Source organism: Pocillopora damicornis, chromosome 3, assembly GCF_964200805.1.
Source record: "Pocillopora damicornis chromosome 3, jaPocDami1.2, whole genome shotgun sequence".
NCBI lineage: Eukaryota > Metazoa > Cnidaria > Anthozoa > Scleractinia > Pocilloporidae > Pocillopora > Pocillopora damicornis.
This window is the reverse complement of record NC_142672.1, coordinates 24,280,781-24,301,233: the sequence shown is the minus strand read 5'-3', so window position 1 is coordinate 24,301,233 and position 20,453 is coordinate 24,280,781. Positions and strand designations below refer to the sequence as shown.

The following is a 20,453-nucleotide window of genomic DNA, read 5'->3' as shown; positions in this document are numbered from 1 at the left end:
ACACAGACTTGGTCTTATGCGGCCAGGCTCAGTGTGCTGTTCATTGAAAACATGCATGAAAATTAATTGTTACCTTTTTGTGAAGACACTAGAGTCAGCCAAATCAATGCCATTATTCCAAGACTTCTTCCGCTCACAATTTGAATCAGTGAAGCAGGTGCAAATTGAAAAGCGTGTGTGAAAAAAGGCCTGAGTGAAAAAAAGAAAACAATTTTTTCTTTTGGGCTAAGTTGCTTTAAAAATTTGATGTTAATTCTGATTGATTTGGGAGTCACTTTTCCCATGCGTTTAACCCTGAAAAAACTCTTAAGATTTGATTGCTAATTCTCCCCTCCAGCTGCTACACATTTCCTCGTAAATTAGTTTTAAGAAAGTGGTGTTAGATCAAGATAACAAGTTCTACCTCATAAGTTTGAGTGTTCTCATTACCTGTTTGCTGGACAATGCACGGGTATTGCAGGGAGAGGTTACATGTTAATCACCTCTAGGTGTTAAAGGGTTAAACGGAATTCGCTAATGTTAACTAATTCAGTTCATATTTTAAATTCACCTCTTTTGTTGATTTTATTATTTTTTTATGTTGCTGGAAACGACAAACAGAACAGGGACGCAAAGTAAGTTTATGCAGCCTTAGACGATTCGCATCTAGCGATCCTCGCTGGACCAAGATTTCTCCCACCGCTCCTAAGAAATGGCAAATTTGGGCCCGAAGCTATGAGTATAATTCAAGGTCGCCAATAGAAAGGCTTGGCACTAAAATTACTGCTGAGTCATTAACTGTCATGGTTTTGGGAAAAGAGTACGAAAAAAGTGTGGCACCATCGCAGGCAGACAGCAGATTTAGAATTACTTTACTTTGCTGATTCCCCCAATAAACCATTGAAATTTTCCTTGTTGTAAAGCCTGAAGGGAAGATGGAATAATCGCAAATGAAAATTTGCAATTAAGCTCCTTATGACATCGAATTATTGGAAAAATGAAAGAGACACTCATGTCAGATGCTCTTTAGACTACGTAGTCTGGGTATGAGATTGAAATTTACAGGACAAACCAGTCGTCATACATAACAAATCTTCTCGAATACAAGATGGCGTCGTGGAATCGAGGTAGGGATTTTTTTTTGGATATCTTAAATCAAACGCTTTAAAAGACAGATGTAGCGAGTAAAACTCTGTCAGTGTTCATTTCAAAGGAATTAGTTTCCAATTTGATCAAAGAGATTATGGCGTTAAGTATTTTAGTTGGTCCTTGAAATTATGACGTGTAAAATGTAAATAATTCTTCATCGAAAGCGAGCGTACTGTGTACATCTCGAGATCATTTGATTGAAATTTTTAAATTGATGTTTTTCGTCACCTGGCATGTTGCTCAGGTTCGAGGACAACCTCTACAGATGAAATGTTGGAAACAGAGAACAATCGAATGGTGGAAGATTTGGCGGCAAAAGTTTCCCGTTTAAAAGGGGTAGGAAGACATTAGTGAAACACTATGTCGTTGTAAGAAACCTTTACACCCTAAGATTAGAATGCGTATTCTCCATACTGTTCTCTGTATATTTCCTGTAGATAATGCTTGAATTTTAATAAGCACTTTGGTTGTGGTCTTCATCTGCATAGATCAATGTGATAGTTTCCATTTTTTGGAACCTCCCCCTCCCTGTCAGTAATACCCATCATCACATTTCTGATTTTAAATCAAGTCTACCTGTTAAAATCCTTTTCATTCCTAACTGTGTCAAAATTACTCCTGCTCCTAACCCACACCCCATGTAAAAGAGGTGTCAAAGATAAGGAACAACCCTCTGTAATACAAACGAAGCTAATTTAATATGTAGTTTGTTTTATGGAAATTTATTTGATCCATTTCATTTTTTTAAGATTGCAATTGATATCGAGAATGAAAGCAAGCAGCAAAACAAATATCTTGATGGAATGGTAATAATGCTGCTATGTGTGTGTATGTTTTTTTTTTATGTGGAAATACAACTGTTTAAATTCCAGAATTATACAACCCCTACCCATCTTTTGGATTGGTCTAAGCAATTGACAGATTTTTCATCTGATCATATACAGTAGTTGTAACTCAACTGTCTGTACTTGATATTATTTAATAACTGTTATTTTCTGATCACCTGACCTCCACACTTTACCCCACACTGTTTAAAGTTAATACTTTTACTCAAAGAACTCAAACCATTGTCAAAACATGTTCAAGCTGAAAGGGAGAGAAGGTGGAAAAATGTTTACACAAAAGTTTGATGGAACACTACTTTCTCAGAGCATATTTTTACAATTGGTGCTAATACGTCACAAACCCAACGTACTACACTTTTTACACCTCTCATGTTTGTAGCATTACCTGGGAAGTGATGTTGATTTTCATGAGCTACAACTCACTGTATTGTATTGATGTAAAGTAAATCAAGGTAACCGATTTTAAAATCAACAGGGAGATGACTTTGGGAGCTCATCAAGTTTGTTGAGTGGCAGTGCTGCACGACTATCACAAATGGTTTCTGCAGGACGATCAAACAGAAAAATCATGTGTTACCTTATAGCTGGACTAGTTGGAGTATTCTTTATTGGTTACTATGCACTCAGCAAGGTTATTATCAGATAGTTAGAAGTTCTAGAATGTATAAAAAAATTCAATGAAGTGCTCTATACTTTTGTTTTGTCCTCTTTGTGTATTACAGAAACTAAATACTCAACAAAAAACTGTAGAAATTGCTTTGCATATGTACAACATTAAGGTATTCTCATGTCCCTTGATAACAATATATCTTTCAAGCTTGCCTGTACATCTAAGAAACATTTTAATCCTCATTACATTGTATGACTGTTTTGATGATTTTGGAAAAAAAAAACTTAGTTGGTGATTGTGGTACATTGTAAGTGGTACTACATGTACATATATCTACTAATGGATGCTAGACTTAGCTTTTAAACCTCCTCACTGGCTGAAAAAATATTTGACATCTGAGGAAAATGTCTCAGTGTCTTAAAGAAATACCTCAAAGGAAAGAAATAACATGAAGTATGTGTATTACACAAGTTAATACATACTGTGGAAGCTTTAAATTTACCAGCAGATAATCATTGTAAATCACCCTACAATTGCATGTGCATTATTTCTGTAAGACATAATTGTAGAATATTCATGAAGTCTCCTAATAAGAGGGGGGGGGAAGGGGTGAGGAAGGAAGGGGTGGGAGGTAATGTAAGGGAATCAAACAGAATGTCATTTTTACACTACCAATAGGTGGTAAAAAACAGTTCTATAATATAACATACCATTAGTTTCAAAAAAAATTATCAGAGAAGTTCTGTTGTGAGACTATGTATAGTTACCAAAGCTAAATATTCTTTAACCAAGCACTGATGTTCAACTTTATGATCCATCAAACAGTTATGCTTGCATGATTGGTCTAAATGCAGCACTTGACTGAATATCCCCCAGCTGAAACTGGGCAAATGATATTCCCCAATTTACGAACCTTACATCCACTGTCATAAGTCTTCATTTAAAATTCAATTCAAGAAGAGAGAGTGTGTTATGGTTGTTACAGAAGAAGGGAATATTTATTTGTCCATAAAGTCATACCAAACAACACTCAAAAGAAAACATCCCACGTAGCAAACAATAAGCTGTTTGTAAACATTTAACAGGTGTATTGCAAAATATTTAAAGGATGATAAACACCTCTATTTTGCATGAAAATATGCTTATATATTTGTTCTTGGACATTATCTGTTCCTTGAAGAGCTTTGCTCTCAGAAAACTTTGCTCATCTTGGAACAGAGAACATCTACAGAAAAATATCTGCATATTTTCACGTCAAACAGATTCTATTGTTTATATATTACTATATACCACACAGATGAATAGTGCTAAAAGAGATTGCTAATGACTGGGAATTTTTTTTTTATTATTAAAGATGATTAAATACGTGTGACAGTATATGTGTTAACCAAATATCTGAACAATATTCATAACACAGCAAAACACCTTTTAAGGGATTCAGGGCTAAAAAGATTAAATGACTGATACTAATTCAAGAAAAGCCAAAATAAAGGTCTGGAAAATTGACTCTGTTTCTTATTGCATTCTATGTATGAGTACCACCAGAAAGCTACAGATTTAACATGCAACTTTAAAATAATGGGCCATTTTAAAGATTCATAATCTCCTGGTAAAAAGGGTGATCAAGTGCAGATTTTTTTGATGGAAGTAATTTTTTTTATTGGCAGGCAAATACAGCTCATTTTTATTACAAAGACTTGCAATTAGCCTCAATTTGAAAAGGGGGGGTTTATAAAGCTTGTAAATAGTTTCTATTGATCCTAACCCGAAAATCCATTCTGTATTTACAAATTACTAGCAGTTGCAAGCAATATATTGTTCAACCTACTGGAGAACTGGAAAGCATTGTTGTACAGTTTGTCACCCTTACTCTACTATGTACACCTATCATCATAGCAAAATACATACTCTGGAATCTCTATAGGGCATACACCTTAGTGCAAAGTCTTGCCCCAGAATATCTCAACTGTAGTGAGACAAGACCTGGAATATGCTCTTCCATCTGATCAACAGCCTTTGTTGTAATCTGACTGCACATGCTCAGATCTAGGTGGGTTAAATTACGGCCATGTATTGCTAAGTCCATGACGCTCTTATCAGTGATGTTGTCACATTTAGATGCATCTAGTGCTACCAGCCTCTGCAGGTGAATTGCGACCAAGGAAACACCCATGTCAGTTACTGATGTACATCCACTGAATGTCAGCTGTTCTAGAGTGTGGAGATTTTCAGCAACATCAGCTAATCCACTGTCTGTAATCTGTGACCAAAAGCAAAGTGAAAGTCAAGAATAGCCAATGCTGGGAGAGCTAGAACAAAATTAATCCTAAACAATCTGAATGCTTCACAATTTAACAATTCCTCCAACTGACAATGATCGGTTTCTTTGTTATCAAGTGTATAATGTAAGTGTTGAAGTCTTCATTGCTACCTTATAAAGCATATTCTACAGTGTGGAGGATGTGACTACTTTTGCAAGAAAAAAGTTTACAAAATTGAATAAAAAGTACATGTATAGCCCAAAATAAGGTTGGAGGGAGATGAGTGGTGAAACTTTAAGTCTCTCAACTCTTCCTTTTTTCTCTCTCTCTTTTTTTTTTTTGGGGGGGGGGGAAGGGGTTAGAAAGAAGATAGGGGAACTGACTCTTTTCCCTGCATTTTTCTGCCTGGGAGTTTTTCTCTTTTGCCATCATATCATTAAGGAAGTGAGTGATTAGAGTCCTGTGACCATACACTGTACCTGTGTACACATGTTTATATTCAGCGTGGCTAAGTTCCTTAGCTGACAAATGCTTCTTAAGCCTTCATCTGTGATGCATGTACAGTGACTAATGTCCAAAAGTTTCAGTTGTTCTAGGTTCTTTATTCCTTTTGGTACCTGGAGAGGAAACACAAAAACTCTGAAAATTAATATGAATCATACATGGAGTATTAAAATATTTTCCTTGCCATGAGTAAGTATGAGAGATAAAGGGGAAGTTCTGATCCTGTTTCATGCAAATTTTTAGAAAACTTCAAACACTGCGTGTATTTTGATCAGCAATTCATGCATCACAGATTTAAATTCGGAAACTTCAAATCTCTCTTTTTGAGTGTGAGATTTCAGGAAAAAATTTGATATTTTCACAAAATGAAAGAAAAATAGTCATGGGTCACATATACTTCAAGAGGCAAATCACACCTCACCTCAAATTTTACACATCATGCTTGCATTTCTATAAAATCCATGCATCACATATTAACTCTTTACCACCCTAGCTGACAGAATGCACTGATAACAGGGTAATTTAGTGTTATCAGCTGAGTTGAAAAGGTATCGGCCACCATAAAGAGTTTAAAGGCTGACGTTTTGAGTGTCAGCCCTTCGTCAATCGCTCTGACATAGTGCTAATGCTTGAAATGTCAGCCTTTAAACTCTTTACGGTGGCCAAATTACATTTTCAACTCAGCTGATAACAATATATGCAAATTACCTTGTTATACTCTTCCATCAATGCAGAACTTACCCCCCTTTATTAACCATATGCATACCTTACTTTGTGCAGTCCCTCCTTCCTTTTTAAATTTTTCTGCATAGGAACATTTATCCTTGTTATGGCAGACATCAGCAAGGTTTTGCTCAGAGGGAACAAAGCCAATCAAACCATTATCAGTGATGTTTATACACCAACTGAGCCGAAGTGATTGCAGTTTAATAAGTGAGCTAGTGATGGCAGACAATCCAATGTCAGTTACATGAAGACATGAGCTCAGATCAAGTTCTTGAAGATTGATCAGGACTGTAGAAAATCGCAACACTAACTCATCAGACAGAGTGCTGCAACCATTTAATACAAGGACTTTTAAAGGGACATTGTGATTTGTACCCTACATTAAAAAAAAGAAAGATGAAAAAAGCATGATAAAGCATTTTCAGTATTCTACCTACTCATAGGACACAAATCGAGGTCTAACTGTAGAGAAAAACTCTGAAATTTTAATATCGAGCACCATTTCTTGATCAAGCACCTCTTAAAGCACGTTTCTGTGAGGTAAAAGTTATATGTAAGCTAGTGTTTACACAGTAAGGGGAGGTGGTTACTACTATGGGATGAATTTCTTCTTAGATATGAATGTAAAACATACCACTGATGCTCAAGTGTCACATAGATGACTGGTAACTGTGTGAGATGTTGTGAAAATGCAAGCCAAGCTGGTTAAATCAAGAAAAAGCAAGTAATGGCTTTCTAGTTAAAAAAAACAAAACAAAACAAAAACAAAAACATAAGCAAAAAAATTGTTGGGTGCATAAGCCAACAGAAAATAAAGTGTATTTGACCTTATGATCAATCAGAATGCACCAATATTGTGATAGGTGCACAATAATCTCTTCATGACAATTATAAGGCCCTGGTGAGTGATTAAATGTATATGAATGTATATGAGTAAGTTCAGTGTACCTGTGTCCAGCATAAGAACTTTCCTAGGCCACTGTTAGACAGCTGGTAGCATGAATAGAAGTTCAGCGAGTGTAAGTTGATTAAAAGTGCGTTGACAGTCAATAATGCCCCATCTGTGAGTTGTCTGCAACTATTTAAGTCCAGCACCTTTAGACAGTGCAAGTATTTGCCAATGCAGATTAATGTGGTATTTGTAATATCCACACAAGCAAGTTTTAGGACCTCAAGTGACGTCTGGTATTTCACCAGTGATACTATGCCATTATCAGTCAAATGTTTGCAAGCTGTTAGATTTATCCCTATAAGTTTTAGTTCAGGTATCTGAGAAAATTTAAGCATCACTTCATCCGTAATATCAGATCGACTGATGTCAAGGTGTTTCAGAGATGACAACTTCTTTGCCATCTTATGCCATGTTGAAATTCCAATGCCCTTGCAACCAGAAATACTAAAATCCACGACATTGGGCAACAAATCAGCTACTTTTGAAACAAACACATCGGATACGTCTTTACAAGCGTTCAAATCCAAGACAGTCAAATGTCCCCAAACATTTGCACACTTGTCCAACCAAATCACATTCTTTCCCACGTCGAGCTGCCTACATCGGCTCAAGTCTACACGTACAAGGTTAGGACAGTATTTATTTAGTATCTCGAGTAAGTTATCATTGACGCATCTGCAGCCTTGCAGAGACAACTCTCTAAGATTTGATCCAACTTGCTTACAAACTTGAAGAATTTGAGCAGCAGTTGTCATATGCTTGAATCTCAGATGCTGGATACAGCGTCTCTGAAGGCTGTCCACTAACAGATGGGAAAACCTTTCTCGTCGTGTTCCAACACTGACAGAAACGTTTCTCCACAAGATGGGATCCTGCGAAGCTTTAGACCACTGACAACAAACAAGAGCTGCACATTTTAAATCCGAAGCTGGCAGAAATCTGAAAATATACGACACGATTTCCAGCGGGAGAGCCAAAATAATCATGTTATTATTCTCTACAGCACAACTTGATGCACTCACAGGCATGACAAGTAAAAGAATTTTGTTGAGCCAGCTTATGTTATTGAGCGAGTTGTCCGAAGACAAAAAATAAATGCGAACACAAGTAACAGTTATTTTAGGTGTTGCCCTCGGGAAAGATCAGTTCCATGAAAATCCCATGAAATCGGACAGTTGTCTTCAGTAAAATTCACATGGCTGGTCTGTCTTCTAATGAACATATCCGAAACTTAGGAAAAGCTACGCAGTTGTTTTTCTGTTTAGCAAATTTACAAAATGCTAAATTTTCCACCATGTTTTCATTAGAGCGTTTGACTGCTGAGCATGTATCGCGGATTCGTAATTGCAGTTCTACGTGGTTCTCGACAAAGTTCGCGGTTCTTAGAGGGTCTTAACGAGGTTAACTGTAACCACTAAAACAGCAAACAAATTTAGCTGTTAGCGTTAAAAATTGACAAATTTTAATCGTTATAAAAGAATTTAACCGTAAAAACGTAGTCTTTTAATGGCAATGGAAATAAATTAACCGTTATTCCTAAAACGGCAAAAATTTTAACCGTCAGCCGTAAAAGCCATTACTCCATTGACACCCTCTTCCTATCATTTCAATAAATTAGCCTTTATGTTAGCATTTTGTCATGAAAAAACTGTTCTTATCTTCTTCATTTTCAAGCATCAACCACCCTTGCTCCTTTTATTCAGATTCTTTGCACTTGTAGATAACTTTTTAGCAAATTTTCCGTTCAAGTTCAAGTTGGTCTTGCATGAAGCAAAAAGAGGGAAATTTCCATATGTTGATGGAAATCTTTACATATCATGTTTCTTTCAAAGCAGAAACCACCCAAAAAAAGGAGAAGGAGAATGAACACATTTGAATGCGTAGGGCTAATTGTGGACGAAATAAACAAGGATGACAAATTACTTGAAACCATAGTAGTATGTCAGAAATGACTGTGAAGGATGACAAGTACGAGAAAGAGGATTTCGTTATCAACGTATAATCAAAGATTCGCGATTGAAAAGAGACGTCAGCATTTCATGAAAGATTTTATTCAGAAATTTATCCCAAGGAAAAAAACCCACCAATGCCGTTGACATTCTCGACGGTCTAGTACATCTGTTTAAGTTGTGACTGTCTTCTTGGAAAAAAAAATAAACATGCTGAAAAAGATTACCAAACGAAAACTTTTTCTTCGCGAATTTGTAAGAAAATCCCAGTGGCAAGGTATTTATGTTGGTTTTGAAGTGAGAATTGTCTTAACGATTTTCTCGTTATCTTTTTTTTTTTCAATCATTTGTCAACAGTTAATTGTTGTTTTATCCATAAGTGGACCGACAATGCGACGATGGATGAATTCCGAGCCGTTGAGAATTCGAAGTTGCTGATTGTTCACGAATGTCTTACAGTGGTTTGATTGAAATTGAAAAAAACAACTTCTCAAGAACACTGCTACTTTCCGCTGAAAACTGAGCTTTTTGAGAACGCTCTTCAATCAGGGTGAATTCGGAGACGTCAGTTTTGCGTTTTAGGATAAACAGAAAAAGAAGTTTTTACAATGAACCTCCGTGTTTACGGAAGGCGACGTTGATCCCGTGCTTATAAGTAATATAAATTTATCCCCATGATGAACATGCGTAATCATACCGGTTTGTACCGCTATTAATCATTGAATGGTGCCTGAGTTTGATTGGGCATGCCGTGGAACAAGAGCTGATAAGATTTCATCGCGCCCAAGATCCTTAGCGTGCGTGGGTAAGGTATGACTAGAGGAAGTCTGTCAAACGAATCAAAGATTACGATGTTTTCCGCGGTGCTGGGGGAGGCTGCTACATAATTTTGTTCTCTTTCTTCAAGTAAAGCTTCTTCTATACGTAGTCGTGGGGTTGCATTCTATATTTCATCAACTTTAAAAATATCGAGACACGTTAAGAGGAATCAACTCGGCCTGCAACCATGTTCTGAGCTTTGAGCCAGCGATATTGCCTGAAAATGGCTGCTGTCATTCCCAAAACCACAAAACGCACGCTGATGATGATGACCCAAGTGCTGGAATCCAGAGGTTGTTTCGTCCAAGCTTGTTCCCTTTTCTTGGCTTTTCTTGCATGCCTTCGAGTTGCCTGAAATGAAACGTAAATTTCAAAACAAACACAGCTCTAGGTTCATTGCATAGGGAAAGAAGCTGATATTATACACGTGAATGTGAACCACTGTTACTTCATATAAGCAGGTGCTCAAACTGGGGATTTAGATGCTGGAATAAGCTGGTATAAAACTCGTGTATCACTTCGGACAAAAAAACTTAAAACAAAACAAGTAAACAAACAAAGACGAAAAGCTGAAAAAAAAATGCGAACAACCAATAACAGAGAACCTAAGCTTGGTCAGTCTATCCTTTGCTCATTGGCTCAATGTTTGGGTGAGTCCATATTTGGACTGGTATCACCAGGCGCCGTGTTTACAGGCATCTTGACGCTCTCCACGGTTTGTAAAAACCGCTGCGTGTGAGTACATCGGAACTTAGTGTCTACTGAGAGTAATGGCCCTGTCTCCTGCCGGTTAAGACTGCATAGACTGTTAAAACAAATAAGTAAAAGAAACATCAACAGAAGCCTTAAACGTTATCACTAAAACCTTTTGGTGCAGAACAGAAAATCTTTGGTGGTACCTTCTCAATCTCATAGTCGTCAACGATTTCCCTTCTCCAACACGCAAGGAAGCTCTCATCCTCTTTGGTTCCAAAATCTCCTGTCAGACTCATACCGACTGAAAACTCGTGTGCGATGTTTTTTTCTATCCTGAGGTCGTTGATTCGCCTTTTCTTGATCAGGTCGGACGCCATATCATAGTCAAAGAATAGCAAGTATTCCAGCGATGAGTATTTATAACTGTCAATCAGTTCGTGGAAATCCTCTAGTTCTAGAAGAGAAGTAGAATGTTTTTGTTTTTTCACGATGGATACTCTTCAGTAAAATTCAAACAGCAGTATACTTATTAAAAACCTGGTTTCCTGAAACCAGTCGCGAGTTGCTTGATCATGTTTCCCGCTCTTCAAGCAGTTTCTTGTTTTTATTTTAATATCTTATTGGCTCAATGTGACATTTTACCTTTTTTTCTGAATAGCCTTTGTGGTCATTGTGGTTTTGGTTTCACAACACTCAATCGAAATGCACCTTTATTTATAACTTTATTTTAGCAAACTTATCTACTCGTAACAAGAGCCGCCTGTTTTCTCCATCCAAGTTCATGAGCACTTTCATAATCTGTGGTTTATCGAAGCTACGCAGCCATCTATTTTGAGGCCAGTCACTTTGGGCTTTCTCTGGATTTTCTTTATGAACGAAGGTCTAAGCTGTAGTCTGGAAACAAAGTCATCCGAGGTTACCTTCAAAGTCTGCACCGAAGTTGAACTCTTTTATGAGAAATGTTTCCATGCCGAGAGGAACACCAACCTGCAGTATACAAACAATACGGACTCAGCTTCTTCACAACGATTTAAAGTCATCTCGCCATCAGGAAGTCTCGCCACCGGGGCAATCTCGCCGCCATCAAGTCACCACCGGTAAACTCGCCACCAAGGTCGCTATAGTTAATTTGGTATAAGTACAAAACTTTAGATGATTCTTAAGTTTGATCTCGAGTCTCTTGAGCATACTCATAAGAATGCTATGGGCAATACTGCAAAGCCGTGCTGAAGGCTCGATAGTTTTTTCAAGATGGCGGAAGGTGAGTCAAGTGCGCGTAACGATCGAAAAGCCACCGATTTGATCAGATCAAAGATATCAAACGAACCATCTAACGACGAGGTCTAGCCTGTAAATATTTAGAATGTCCATCAAAGGAAAAGTGACCATAACTTTTTAATCGAACGAACAAACAACAAGATTGACAAAAATTTTTATCGATCGCATGCTTTTTTTTTCTTGTCGACAGAACGAGAGTTTTGAAAGCTCATACTGAGATTCTGTAAACTTTTTACCCATAACAACAACGAACAACAAATTAGAGCTCAAGGGAACTTTCATTTATTAAATTAAACGTTTGATAGCTATACTTAATACAGTTACAGCAATCGGTACCGCATAAGTGTTTGGTGGCGAGGTAACAAGCCTTCATGGCGAGATCGATTACACTTTGTGGCGAGTCTTCCAGGTGGCGAGGTTATTTGAGTGTTCCTGGTGTTAACATAATTTGCGTTTAAGCCTTTTATGGAAAAAGCATGGTGGAAAAAAAATACAGAACATCGTTCTTATGTTGTAACGGAACAGTAAATCGCAGCATAGACCCTTCCTTCTGCCTTAGAATGCCTTAGAATGCATTTTATTAACAAGGCGTTGTATTCAAATTTAAATTTGGCCTGATCGTGTTGTCATTAAACGCTAAAACGTCCACCCACTAAACGCGTTAAAGAACTCAGAACATCGAGTATTAGTAAGAGGCTCAAATAGTAGTAGCAAGAACCCCCGTGATGAACCTTCCAGTCGCAACAGATTTTATTTGAAACAATTCTTAATGTTAACGAAGTGTTCCTGAAAACTGGACTGCCTCATGTACGACACGTTTTTCACTCACTGAGCAACGCAACCATGGTAGGCTCCATTCGTGCAGAACTATTTAATCAGCACTACGTTTTCTCGATCATGCTTTATTCGGTATTCTTGCATGCCACTCGAATTAAGCTATTATTACATTCATACATACTCTCTTCCACTAGGGTTACTGAGGGGCTCGTAGAAGTACCAGACATGAAGGTCTCTATCTTCACTCATTTTATCAGCTATAGATAGAATTGCTTACCTACCCTTTTTCCAAGAAGATTTAGGTCATAGCCTATTTCGCCTGCAGTTAGGTCAGCGGTCAGTCTAGCTGAAAACACAGTTGTCAACACTGTTCCTTCTAACATCCACAGGATCGCAAACGTACGGGCAAGGGAGGACTGAGGTGCTTTGTCACCGTATCTTTGATCGTTGAAAAGAATGGACTGAATTAAACTTGAATGCCAACTATTTTTCGTGTATTCATTAGAAGTAAGTGTAATGTTTAGGTCTGCACCCGTACTATAAACTTTCTTAAACAATAAACCTATATCTCCCTCTGAAAGATTAAAATCAGGCTTTCTGTAGAATACTAGACTAATGGTCATTTATACTGCTTTTAAATAGCTCATGTACACCATTGACTATGACTTTGGTCAAAAATTTTAAAAAAGCTTACCCAACGGTTGTCATGGTAACAAAGGCCCACCAAACCCCTTGTCCGATTCCACGAAAAGAACTCGACGGGAACTGGGCTGAATTGGTCCTGTGCTCCTTTATGGGGAGAGAGGAGGTGATAAGTTGCAGGGCATGAGTAAAACAAGTGCACGAAGGGAAAAAAAGCCAATGCAAAAGTGTAGCATCCCTCGAAAGAAGCAAGCGACCGTGACATAATATAAAATTGTGGCTTAGTTGCAAGGCCTGGAGGCAGGTAAACCTTTATATTTAAAAGAAGCTCATTTGCAATAAAGGAAGTGTGACTTGACTGGTCTGAAAGACTAGAGGACAGTAAAACAACTTGAAGTGAGGCTACTGTTTGTTTCGATTACAGTATTGAAGGCGTAATGACATAAAACCGTATGTACATGTAAATATGCGAAACATACTTCTGGTATTCCTCTACAACAAAATATATTTCTACTTCAGGAAATAAATTTTTCAAGATCCTAAATTGCTGAATTGTCCTGTTGGCAACAGTTGTATAATTTTGGCGGTTAATACCCATCGCAAAACATGGCATGGTCCTCATATCACGAATCGAATATTTTTTTCAGTCAGCACAATTCACGTTTATTAATAGACGGCGTAGTGTTGTTGATTTTTTTTGAGATGTTTTATTTGCATGAGCAATGGTACAACAAATTCTGATATCTTTCTAAAAGAGTATTTTTAAAAATCTAAAACTACATTTGGTTGGGTGACACAACGCATAGCTAAATGAACGATGGTAATCATGATTACGAAATAAAGTGTGTACCATCCCGTTTTGTTTTATTATAATAAGTCTTCACCATCATTCGGAAATGCAAAATGATCAGTGAAATTAATCTTCACTAGGAAGTTACTGCTTTACAAAGATCGCTAAATGTTGTCTAACTTTTCGGGAAATATTCATTACTTTTTGAACTCGAAAAATTACTTATGAAAAATTGATTCATAATGATTATGATGCAAATGACAGGTACACATCTGTTGTTATTCAAATTTGCATTGAAGCTTGAATTATTTCCTCCACAGGACTCAATATCAAGAATTATTTCCCCCACAGGACTCAATATCAAGATTTTTTATTACAAAAATTATTATTTTTCTGTCATGCCATGACATAGATAATGATTAATGGTTCTGAAAGCCTTATTTTTATCCTCATCAATTCGGTGACTCCAGGAAAGAAATCGCCCTGGTCTGTTTTTGAATTGGTAATTTTAATGAAACATATTTTTTCAACTCAAGTAGGAAAGTTTTAGCAACAGCCTGGGCAAAAGGCTGGTTAAAAAATTAATAAACAAAAATTTGAATTCGATGGATGTAGTGAAGCTCATTTTTCAACGATTGCAACATGCGTACCTCATATGTTAATTTTGTAATTCATAGTAACCTCAACCCTTTTTTTTTCAATCTACTGTTTGCTTTCGCGGGATGAGAGAAGTGTGAGTCGGTTCCAATTTTATTCATGGAGTTTCTACTTATTGCAAAATTACTTGCAATAAGTAGAAATGTAAACGGGAAAAGTTAAGAGTAACGTTAACGGGAAAAGGGAAAAAGTGATGACAATGGTCATCACTTTCCTCATTTTCTGGTAACTATTATACCATTATAACTATTATACATCCATAAGTTTTCCATTAGGTATGTTAGATCGACAAAATAAAAAAGAAAAGTAAACCAAACAAAACTTGGAATTAAAACGAATAAAAAGAGAGAAAAAACGACGGGAGGAGACCATAAATAACAAATTTCGAGTTTGCTTCAACGTACGTACCAAAGCCCATATGATTATTCCTGCAAGTAAGGCGTGTAAAAAGGAAATTAGCACCAGCGCCCACACGTTCTTCAGAAGGTACAGAAATCTATTTGAAAATGGATCCGATCCGTGGCTAAATTTTAAAACCGCAGGTCCCGGTGAATGAAACAGTGCCACAAACCTCCTCTGAAGCTGCTCTGTTTCTCCTTTGTTAGAGAAAATTGGAAAATGGATAACAGGATTTTTGTCGTGATTTCGTCGAATGAGTATTTCCATCTCACAAGAGCTAGTAATGTTTATTTTCTCGTCATAAATTCGCAGTCTTGGACAGCAAGCATTTAGTGCATTATTCATAGAACGAGAGAGGTCTCCTTCAAGGCTCTTGCTGGAAGAGTTGTAATGCGTAAATGGGTGAAAATCTTGCCAGTGCAGCCTGACGGTTTCAAAAGATGGACAGTGAAATGTGCTGCCATTTTTCGTGTTAGCCAGACCGGACAACTCGGCACTTGTTCCACACACATAAACTTTTCCAAACCAAATCAAAATGCAGATTTTGCTGAACATGTCCAAGTTAACTAAAACTTCGGTTCTGAAATGTGTGATGACACATACCCTTCACCAATTTAAATGAAAATATGGTCGTATTGTCACCCTGTTTTCGCTGGGAAATATTAAAACAACTACCTGCAGGTTTTTAAACGAATTCCTTATCGTTCCAAGAATTCATGTATAATATCATATTACCCTTTTGTCTTGAAATGGCGGAATAAATGAAACGCTAAGTTTCATCATATTGATGTGTTGCGTGTTATGGAGGAGAATGTGAGAAATTTTGCTGTAGCGGTTCAGTACGATGCGGTCTCGTAAAATGTTGCTAAGAAGCGAAATCACAAGTCATTCCATTGCCACAATGAACAGAGCTTTCCTGCAAAGCTCAAGGCCAGAAGTGTCACCGATGAGTAACATGCAGATTGTTCAAGTCTTGGAGCCCCACATCGTTGGGATCAAACTGATGAGAATGAAAAACATCAACCCCGCAAGGAAAGACGATAATCAATATAAAGATTAGGTGGCGGGATGCGTGAGAAAGAAGGTAAAAAGATTTCTCGATTATCCCGGACTATAGAATGATGAAGAACAAGATCAAAACGATGACTTCGAGGGGACAAAATATGATTTTGAAAGGAGCAATTAATGCAAGCTGAAAGAGTTTCAGCCTTTCGACGTGAAAGCCATCATTATTTAAGCATCAGCAAGCTTCGTGGTTGTGACGTTAGTTGTTGGGACTGTATTTGATTTGATCAGATCCCGTAGACAAAAAAATCCTTATAGAAGGTATTTCGTAGATTAAAAGATGGTGATGGGAAGTGTGATAGGTCTTTCCAGGTCACGATGAATCTATTTTATTTAAGTATAAACTAAAGCAGTAAATAGTGTTGAAGGCGGACTCTGATTGGCTACTCAAACTCTGAATATCCCCTGCTATTTATCTCCGAGGAACGCGCACTGGATTTGCGCCTCCCAAAAATGTGATGTTTACAGGAATAAATAAGTCAAAACCCTTCTTTTTGTGCTATATTATCTCACTGTTTCAGTCAATACTAAAACAAAAATTCACCACGCCTCTTCACGACTAGATAAATATGCACCACTAACAATCACCTGTTTGCTGAATGGTTGTAAAAAAATCACTGACAGGGCCGTGGTCAAAATGAAGCGAAATCTTTGTTATGATTGCTTACCTGCCAGGGACCCGTTTCTCGAAAGTCCCAGTAACGAAACATGCCCTTAAAACTATTCTGTTTTCATTGAAAGTGGGGGCTTTCAAAAGTTTTGAAAATTATACAATGATGCTATCAGCTATAGAAACAAAATGGACTAGATAGGATGCCAGAACCTGCTTTTCTATCCCTTAAATTTGTATTCCGCTCTATTCTATGCCATTTTTATTTTATTTATTGTTTCGGGTCTGTTAAGTTACTGGAACTTTCGAGAGACGGGGCCTCTGAGCAGAAAATAGAAAATAGAAATACGGTGAAAACATATTGCGAGTGTCAGTCGATTTTTAACAAGTCCGAAGGGAGGGCCATGATTCTGTCTCTCATTTAGTTTCAGGGATTGTTTTTAAGTCTTGAAAATCGCTGTAGTGATCTTCATGAATCAAAGATCCTAATGAAAGTTTTTAAGAGCCAGATCATTTGAAATTGGTGTCCAAGAGCAAAAGAGTTTGAAGTTTGATATCATGAGAGAGTTAAGAGATCGTGAGAATAAAACCGCTGTCGATTATATGAATCAAATTATAGATAATAAGGTATGAGTGTACAGATTATAAGAATTATATTCTAAACTGAGTTATACACACACCTGGCTGCGCCTCGTTTGCAACGAGTTTATTTGTAACAGATTTTGAGGTCATCTGTGATCTATTAGTGAACAGACACATGCACGTATCTAATTGTGAACTAAACATCTTATGCAGTAATTTGAGAAGTATTGCGTAGGGAGACTGAAGGTAACATCAGCTAAGCCTCTAAATTTTCAGGCTGAAAAAAAAGATCAATAAGTATATTTTTTCAAAAAATGCAAACGATAATCATAAAATTCGCGCATTTTCCTTCCAATGCGCTTTGAAGATTCAAGAGCATAAGCCACGAAAAAAGGTAGTCTACTTTGCTGGCGGTCTGCCGCAGAAAGGCCGAGTAGAGACCAATTCGGTCTGTAATCATACGAGTGATAAACACTGAAAACAGGCGGCGTAGCTGATCCGACGATACACGGTAATACAATATGTCACACCGTTTTTTGACAATTTGCAAGAATCAATCAACGGAATAATATTTTAACTTTCCTGCGATATCTCGCTGATATATATCATTCTAGCAATTATTGTTACGGCGATTAAGTGAAGATCGAGGGATTCGTCATTATCATATACTGTTTTGCTGAATGATCGCCACAGCTTTTATTATGTAGCATTCAGGCAAAGGGAAGTAAGGGTACTTCTCAAAGAAAAATATAAGGGTACTTCTAATAATATAAGTGAGAGCACTTCTCACACTTTAAGCCTTACGGCAGCACAGTACTGACTTAAAATTGTTTTTACGTTTTGAGGAACACTGTACTTCCCGCAAAGGTTGAGGGCGTTCTACCGACGTTTACAGTATCAAAATTAATTGTGAGAAAACCTTGATCGTTTGCAGCTCTTCGCTGATAGAAACGATTAAATCGGAAGTATTACTATTATGTAACCACTTTATAAAGAATGCATTCAATTTGTCTCGGTCAATTTGTAACGTCCATTTTCCGTGGACGTATTTATCACGCTTCCAACACAAGGGATGAAACAGATTTGTGTTTCTGAATCAGCGGCTGATTCAGACGCTGAATCATTTCAGCGTCGTTTTGAAATAAAAGTCATTCGTAACGTCAAAAATCTGGGGTTTTCTCCCCCAAAAATTATTTGAACCAATTTAACCCGCTATTTTATATCGATCACCTATAGTTTGAGCCGTATATGAATAAAGAAAATGATTGTCCGTGCTATTATTAATCTCAGCGTCATCTATACTAGCTTGCCTCCATCAGATAATTGGTTGAATTGTTAAATTTTAAGCTAATACAATTTTTATATTCGTAAGCGGTTGATAAACTGTCTAATCGTTTTAATTGGGCATTTTCGTGCGAAGTGAGCAATCAGTTTCATAAAAAAATCACCAATGACGGCTATTGTTTGAAATTTCCACTTACAATTTTGATCGTGGGAAAACCATAAGCCTCTTCCGCTAAAAGGAGAGACTGACTAAAGGAAACGATTGCATCAATAGTGTTCCTCCATTGTGTTAAATTTTTAAGTCTGGCAACCAGTACATTAAGAAGACAAAGTTACAATTATTATATGAAAAAAGACACTTCAGTAACGATCCACTTAACTAATAGATTTGTCCTTACACCTAAAACAAAGAAAAAATGCACTCATTTTTACAAGTACACTTCGTAATTTCTGTTTTCCGTGAGCTGAAAGCTCCAAAAGAAAACGCTGAAGTAGTAATTGCTATCAGTAACATCCTTATAAAGTCTTCCTCAGCGAAAGGATTTGATCATTCAAATGCTCTTCGAAGGCCACGGATATGCCAGTAATCTTTAAGTAATACGAGAGACAAAGGAACATGGAAAAGCCGTTCAGCTGTCAATTGAATCCATTAACTTTATAGGAATGGATGAAAGTCAACTCAAATGCTAATCATGAATTCAAGTGCTTCTCCTTCCCAAGAGATACCAATTGAATGTGAAAGCCTTTATTTCAAACGCAAACTTCATAATGTACCTCCCAAAGTTAATATAGCCTTAGTTTCTTCTCTGGTTTTGAACTGCGTTACATTTCCCTTCACAGTTGTATTAAATCTGCTGGTGATAGCCGCCGTGAAAACCAGACAGCGGCTAAGAACAAACTCTAATGTCGTTATTGCATGTTTGGAAACCACGGATCTGTTAGTTGGAGTTTTCGTGCAACCTTTTTACTTTCCGGTGGTAATGTCAGTGATATCAACCCTTGAGGGAGATTTATCTAGTACGACTTGCTTGATCAGGTTAACTTTTAGCAATGGGCTAGGAATGTTCTGCGGGGCTTCGCTATTTCAATTAGTTTTGATGACCGTCGAGCGCCTCTTGGCCATTTTTCGTCCATATAGCCATAATATTTGTGTCACCGAGGGACGGATAGTGGCTGCTTCCATCGTCGCCTGGGTCGTGAATCTCCTCTTCACGATTATTTATTTGGTCTTCAAAGTTAGATTCCTCTTTCCGGTTCTTGCGATTTTTTGGCTATCCTTAGCGATTATAATTGTTGGCCAGTTTATACTCTACAGGGAAACTCGGAGACAAAACGCAAATTCGCGCCCAGCAGGTTGCAGTCAAGATGGAGTCCAGACAAAAGTTTGAGAAAGAAAAGAAAGCCTTGAAATTGACAACTTATGTTGTTTTAAGGATGCTGTTATTTTACTTTCCCATAATTGTTATTCGGCTCGTTCTTTCCAAGGTTTCATTGAATATTACATATATCATTTTATTCATCGGAGGGTTTATTCCAAAATTAAATTCGGTTGCCAATCCAATAATCTATGCTGCGAGATTAAGACAGTTTCGAGTAGCTTTCCTCGAAATTATTTTAAGAAAAAACTTCACAGAGGCGCAACAGATAGAAATGCGATTATTTTGTATCCGCAAGCGTGGTGAGAGGGCTTCCACCAGGATTAAAGCGAGAAAGAAGCGAAGAGTGGAAGATATAAACATTTCAACGATCTGATAAATGTCCAAGCAGAATTATATTAATGTTATTTTAAAATTAAAACCGGATGGGCAAAGAAACTTAAGTTATGATGTGCAAAATTAACAATTGTATAGTGAAATTGGAAATGTTGTTAATGGGTAGA

At 37.3% G+C, this 20,453-nt stretch overlaps 4 protein-coding genes across 4 annotated transcripts; 2 read left to right on the top strand and 2 right to left on the bottom strand.

Annotated features, from left to right (window-relative positions):
* The first annotated feature begins 1,305 nt into the window (after positions 1-1,305).
* Positions 1,306-4,086, top strand: LOC113666959 (BET1-like protein). The gene is made up of 3 exons (XM_089202316.1): positions 1,306-1,464; positions 1,878-1,934; positions 2,449-4,086. Exons 1-3 carry the CDS (start codon positions 1,399-1,401, stop codon positions 2,617-2,619), a joined length of 294 nt encoding a protein of 97 aa, XP_089058442.1. The 5' UTR covers positions 1,306-1,398; the 3' UTR covers positions 2,620-4,086.
* On the bottom strand, positions 3,901-8,361 carry LOC113666958 (uncharacterized). Its single transcript, XM_089202315.1, has 4 exons — positions 7,023-8,361; positions 6,115-6,450; positions 5,324-5,461; positions 3,901-4,843 (listed from the first exon to the last, which is right to left on the bottom strand). The coding sequence occupies exons 1-4, from the start codon at positions 8,052-8,054 to the stop codon at positions 4,502-4,504; spliced, it is 1,848 nt and encodes a 615-aa protein (XP_089058441.1). The 5' UTR covers positions 8,055-8,361; the 3' UTR covers positions 3,901-4,501.
* A 700-nt stretch (positions 8,362-9,061) lies between these two features.
* Positions 9,062-15,697, bottom strand: LOC149048967 (uncharacterized). Its single transcript, XM_089202313.1, has 6 exons — positions 15,043-15,697; positions 13,240-13,334; positions 12,827-12,983; positions 11,411-11,477; positions 10,694-10,944; positions 9,062-10,145 (listed from the first exon to the last, which is right to left on the bottom strand). The coding sequence occupies exons 1-6, from the start codon at positions 15,586-15,588 to the stop codon at positions 9,954-9,956; spliced, it is 1,308 nt and encodes a 435-aa protein (XP_089058439.1). The 5' UTR covers positions 15,589-15,697; the 3' UTR covers positions 9,062-9,953.
* A 3,490-nt stretch (positions 15,698-19,187) lies between these two features.
* Positions 19,188-20,453, top strand: LOC149048966 (uncharacterized). The gene is made up of 2 exons (XM_089199575.1): positions 19,188-19,809; positions 19,928-20,453. Exons 1-2 carry the CDS (start codon positions 19,258-19,260, stop codon positions 20,324-20,326), a joined length of 951 nt encoding a protein of 316 aa, XP_089055701.1. The 5' UTR covers positions 19,188-19,257; the 3' UTR covers positions 20,327-20,453.